Consider the following 6000-nt stretch of genomic DNA (forward strand, 5'->3'; position numbering starts at 1 on the left):
TATCATCTAATTATTATTAACTTTCCCTCACAAATAGTCTCCCTGTCCGGCTGTCCCCTATTTGTCTTATTTTGTTATGATTTGTCCCAGGAACGGGAAAGAAAAGCTCCGTAACAATTCACTGAGTCACAATGGCTTGTTCGTCCCGTACATGAAGCCCTCACTCTGGGCATGAACAGCACACAGCAGACGCTGTCCTTACAAGCCAGGAGCAAAGTAAAGACCCGCCCCTCGCGACTGCAGAGCTCTGTTTCACCATGAATACAGCTAAATCAGTCAGGTCAATTACAAAAAATAAAACCTCGGTTCGAAGTGGAGCAGTGAATCTGAGCAGCTATCCTATCCTGTGCGTGTGCGTGTGCGTGTGTGTGTGTGTGTGTGTGTGTGCGCGCGAGTGTTGAGTGTGCCTGGCTTGCACAACAGTGCCCCTCCTTTAACTTGTGTGTTGTGTGTGGCCACTCAAGGTATTGCCAGGCTACAGACACGGACAGCCCGCCAGGCACATACCCACGGATATACCTGTATATTGGGAGCGCTTTCACCGCTCCAAAAATAAACACAACGTGGGATAGCATACATATCGTTGGTCATGGTCGCAGACAAAGTTATGTATTTATTTACTTTATTATCAGAGTATATAATATCGTAATTCCAACACCCTTCTTCCCCATTGACTTCCATTGGGTCACTACGAATATTCCATAAGTGACGTGCTGTTTTGGCTCGTTAGTTTCCAGAGCTCGTTTGGCGATGCTTCAGGGTTGGGACCACCTTCTTCCTACAGCTCCCAATATTAACACTTTCAGGGTTAGTTGCATTGGCAATTATTTTCACAACTATGTCACTGTTCTATTGACACAAAGCAGAGCCCGTTCTGTTACCCTTCCTGGGCATCGTCACGTACACACATAGACATCAAAGGGGGCTTGAGCCCCTGCCCTTTTACCTGTCTGTAAAAAGTGCCCTCTCCAGATCATGAATGCAGTTTTTACTATGGTGAGAGAAATGCAAATGTCCCTCTTTCCATGCCATACCTGAAGGCAGCATTCAGAATTTACTTGTCCAAACTCTCCTGAACATCAATGCAGCATCTTATGTTTAATGAATTGCCCTCTGCGTAGAAATCCATGCCGTTACACCACATCTCCAGTATTGACTTGATTATGCTTAGTTCAGAGTGGTATTTTTAAGCACCGAGAATACCCGACCTCCAAGCTTACAATGCGTCGCAGCCGCTAATCTTTGAGACGTGTACATTATTACTGCAACGAAATCAGCAACTATTGAAATGATTATATTAAATTGGCAGAAGCTTGTAGTTGGCTTTTTTGGTGCGTGAAAAAAGGCTGTAGGATATAGCCTACGTTCATTGTCCACTCAATGAGGCGAGCCTATGTCACACTGACACGCTGGCATGAGATGAGAAAAATAGATATGTGGACATGACAAAAAATGTGTTATATTATAGCCTTCTCTCTCTCTCTATCGCTGCACACACACACACACACACACACACACACACACACACACACACACACACACACACACACACACACACACACACACACACACACACACACAGCGATGCTTCTCTCTCTCTCGCGCGCGCCTTTTTTTCTCTATAAACAAACAATGTCGGTTCTAATAAAACAGACCTTATTGAGTGTGAGATATTTGCAAGTGTGATATCACTGTGATTTTTGCCAGTTGATTGGTGAATTTACCTACCAGTCGAAAACTGCGGCCACACCATCCGCACTTCGGGGAAACACACAGATGAATAATTATTCTGTTCCCTTGGCGCACAATTTGCAACAACGAAAATCTCAAAATAATCTACTGATCGTTATTCATGCGTCAAACACGATAGTCGTTTGCCGGTATCTCCTCAGCGTAGCGAGGTTATTTTAAATTTAGAACATTATCAGTTGTTATTACAGCACAGTTTGCATATTATTTAACAACTTTTTATTATGCTTTTGTGTCCTTTTTTTATCCCCTCATTCTCAGATGTTTTTCCTGCCCAACAGCCACTGACGAAACATGTCCACAGCAAAAACAGCCCCCTGAAACATCAGCAGAGAATGCATACAGGAGAGAAACCCCATCACTGTGACCAATGTGGGACCAGGTTCAGCCGGAGCAGTCATCTCAAACTTCACCAGAGAATTCATACAGGAGAGAAACCCCATCATTGTGACCAGTGTGGGACCAGGTTCAGCCAGAGCAGTAGTCTCAAACTTCACCAGAGAATGCATACAGGAGAGAAACCCCATCACTGTGACCAATGTGGGGCCAGGTTCAGCCGGAGAAGTCATCTCAAACAACACCAGAGCTTTCACACAGGATCTAAGCCCTACCCTTGTGACCAATGTGGGACAAGGTTCAGCCGGAGCAGTGGTCTCAAAAGTCACCAGAGAATTCATACTGGGTTGAAGCCCTATCACTGTGACCAGTGTGGGATACGCTTCAGTCATAGCAGTAATCTCAAACAACACCAGAAAATTCACACAGGAGAGAAACCCTATCACTGTGACCAGTGTGGTGAAGGGTTCAGCTGGAGCAGTAATCTCAAACAACACCAGAAAATTCACACAGGAGAGAAACCCTATCACTGTGACCAGTGTGGTTCAAGGTTCACCACAAACGATAATCTCAAACTACACGAGAGAATTCATACTGGGTTGAAGCCCTACCATTGTGAGCAGTGTGGTGAAGGGTTTAACCGGAGCGCTCATCTCAAACTACACCAGAGAATTCATACTGGGTTGAAGCCATACCACTGTGACCAGTGTGAGAAAGGGTTCGGCACGAACGCTCATCTCAAACGACACCAGAGAATTCATACAGGAGAGAAGCGCTACCACTGTGACCAGTGTGGTAAACGGTTCACCACAAACACTGAACTCAAACTTCACAAGAGAATTCACACAGGAGAGAAACCATATCACTGTGACCAGTGTGGGACCAGGTTCAGGCACAGCACTCATCTTAAACGTCACCAGAGAATTCATACAGGAGAAAAACCCTATCACTGTGACCAGTGTGGGAAAAGTTTCAGCAGGAACAGTCTTCTCAAAGAACACCAGAGAATTCATACCGGGTTGAAGCCATACCACTGTGACCAGTGTGGTGAAGGCTTTAACCGGAGCAGTCATCTCAAAGAACACCAGAGAATTCACACAGGAGAGAAACCATATCAGTGTGACCAGTGTGGGACAAGGTTCAGCCAGAGCAGTCATCTCAAAGGACACCAGAGAATTCACACAGGAGAGAAACCCTATCACTGTGAGCAGTGTGGGGCAAGGTTCAGCAGGAACGGTCATCTCAAAAGTCACCAGAGAATTCATACTGGGTTGAAGCCCTACACCTGTGAACAGTGTGGTAAAGGGTTCAGGCAGTGCAGTACTCTCAAAGAACACCAGAGAATTCATACTGGGTTGAAGTCCTACACCTGTGACCAGTGTGGTGAAGGCTTTAACCGGAGCAGTCATCTCAAAGAACACCAGAGAATTCACACAGGAGAGAAACCCTACAACTGTGAGCAGTGTGGTAAAGGGTTCAGCCAGAGCGGTAATCTCAAAAGACACCAGAGAATTCATGGAGAGAAGACTGACCACTGACAGATGTTGAGGATGAAGCTTCTCTGTAAAGTGTAAAATCACCCCAAACAACACCACACTGTAAGCTACTTAATTGGACAATGTAGTGACACACTCTTAGTGATGCAACACGCGTGAGTGTATACCTTGCAAAGCCTCCAGCAAAGCCTCTACACCCCACTTCAATGGACCCGCAGTGTGCCTGCCCTTCACCCCACTTCAATGGACTCTGCCCTTCCGTTTGCCTCCTCTATGCGATCCACCCAGGGAACTGACAGTTCTATCAGTAGCATCTGCCTTGAAGACACTGATGAAAGCACCATCTCTGGCCTCAGGAAAGTAAGAGTACCTGAGATGAAAAACACTAAGTCCATATTTTTACATATTTTGTTATAGATATATTTTTTTATTTACCAGACTGTAAACCACAAAGTTTGCACAAACTATTCGTTTTTAATCGGTTAAATTGTAATGGACTCCCTCCTCAATTGTCTGTTTTAATGTTATCTGCTCCCTTTGCTGAATATTGCTTGGACGGACTTATACTGTTGTTCCACAAACTATTGGACATAATACTGTTTTTCCACTTTCCATATGTATTATGTCTTATAATTCCTAATATATACTGTATGAGTTAAGCAAAAAAGAAAAGAAAAAAATAATACAAATTCTTATTGAGGGGGGAGTGCATTAAAGGTGATACACCATGCATTTAAAAAGTATTTATGTCATATTGTTTATGTCCCAACAACGTTTTTCAAAAGGTTTGAGGCTAAATTACCACTCCTAAATAGAGAGCCTCTCATTTTTGAATGGCTCTCAGAGCATTTTCAGCGGCAGTACCACCTTTGGCCTGAACGCCTCCGCCTTCCCAAAACCAGAGAAAGACACAACGGTCTGAAATGGGACTTTGTGAGGATAGAAGGTGCTAGTGGGACCCCAAAAAAAGGTTTTAAAATAGGAAAAGTGAAATTTCATGGTGTATCACCTTTAAGAATTTAACAGATTAAAAACTACTAGTTTATGGTTTACAGTATACAACATTTAAAAATATGGACTTGCACTGTTTTTCATCTCAGGTAGGCCTACTCACTGTTGTTGTCATGTGGTCTGAGAACTTGAGCTGCTTGAGTGTTCATTGACTATGACTTCATAACCTTTTATTTTAAATGAAAATGGTAATTGATATGTAGAAAGGATATAAATAAGCTTTGAGCTTCGGCCTATAATTTGCAAGTGTGACTGACGTCACAACCACCACACTGGTTGTCGTTAGACTGACAGCACTGTGAGCTTGTATATCTGCTATTTTTCACTAGTTAAAGTACCCAGGGCCCAGAATTTGTGGGTATGAAAATGTAGGCTACGTAGAGTAGGCTACCAAAAGTCAAATCCATCCATCCATCCATCCATCCATCCATCCATCCATCCATCCACCCACACACACACACACACACACACACACACACACACACACACACACACACACACACACACACACACACACACACACACACACACACAGAAAGATTGTGTCTAGTTTATAGGCCTATAATGATGTGTAATATGTTCTTGTTTACATTGAGGGCCTCTATTCAATTCATCAACATAGCACACAAATAACACCACAATACAAATGACACCTTGTTCGAAATACAATCTGGTGCATGAACAAATTCCATTGCAACACAAGCAGCAGGCCTTCATGTTACACCAGTAATATATGTTGTAGTGTCACCTGGTATTTCACAGACATTTATATCCTGCTGGACTCATTAGTTGCCATGCTAATTTCCTTTGAATCCTTCACAATATACAGTATAGTATATTACTGGTGCAGAGTTTCTCAAAGTGACATTTCTATTTGTATATATAATTCTAAAAGTGACCTTTCTATTTGTATATCGGCTACCATTTATTGTTGCATCATGTTTTTACGACTGCCCCCCCCCCCTTATTTTCTCTGCATGTCATTCAATGTTTTATGAGTTAAAAAAAGGATCTCAATCGTCTAGAGCTTACTTGAGCGTATCCTTTTAGTTGACCTTGTATCAGTGATGATACCTGACTTTGTTTAAATCCCTCTTCTATTCTTTTATATGGATTGATAAGGGATATAAACAAATGGCCAAAATGATTATTTTATCATTAATTTAGCTTAATTCTTTTAATAAAATATTTTCTAAACATTATTTTTATTTTAGCGTCCGTTTTTCAACAAAAAGTTGACTAGCTCCTTTAACTTTGTTTATGACAGAGCCCAGTGCCCTGGCTGCTGACTGAGCTGGGGCACTAACGGCATCATTAAATGTCATGTGCTCATCCAATGTCAATCCAAAACACTTGTACTGGTCAGCATATGACACCATTATTGACCCAACATTAAAGGTGATACACC

The 6000-nt window shown here is 42.6% G+C and overlaps 1 protein-coding gene across 4 annotated transcripts in view; it reads left to right on the plus strand.

Annotated features, from left to right (window-relative positions):
• The window catches only part of LOC308308356 (uncharacterized protein), a 79845-nt gene extending 74051 nt beyond the window's left edge, over positions 1-5794 (plus strand). For all 4 annotated transcript variants that reach the window (XM_080753781.1, XM_080753780.1, XM_080753782.1 and 1 more), the window contains one exon: positions 2011-5794. In XM_080753781.1, the coding sequence (XP_080609907.1) occupies positions 2011-3623 (1613 nt within the window). In that variant the 3' untranslated portion in view covers positions 3624-5794. The remainder of the gene's footprint in view (positions 1-2010) is intronic.
• The last annotated feature ends 206 nt before the right edge of the window (positions 5795-6000 follow it).

Source organism: Nannobrachium achirus, assembly GCF_963921795.1.
Source record: "Nannobrachium achirus genome assembly, chromosome: 22".
Classification (NCBI taxonomy): domain Eukaryota; kingdom Metazoa; phylum Chordata; class Actinopteri; order Myctophiformes; family Myctophidae; genus Nannobrachium; species Nannobrachium achirus.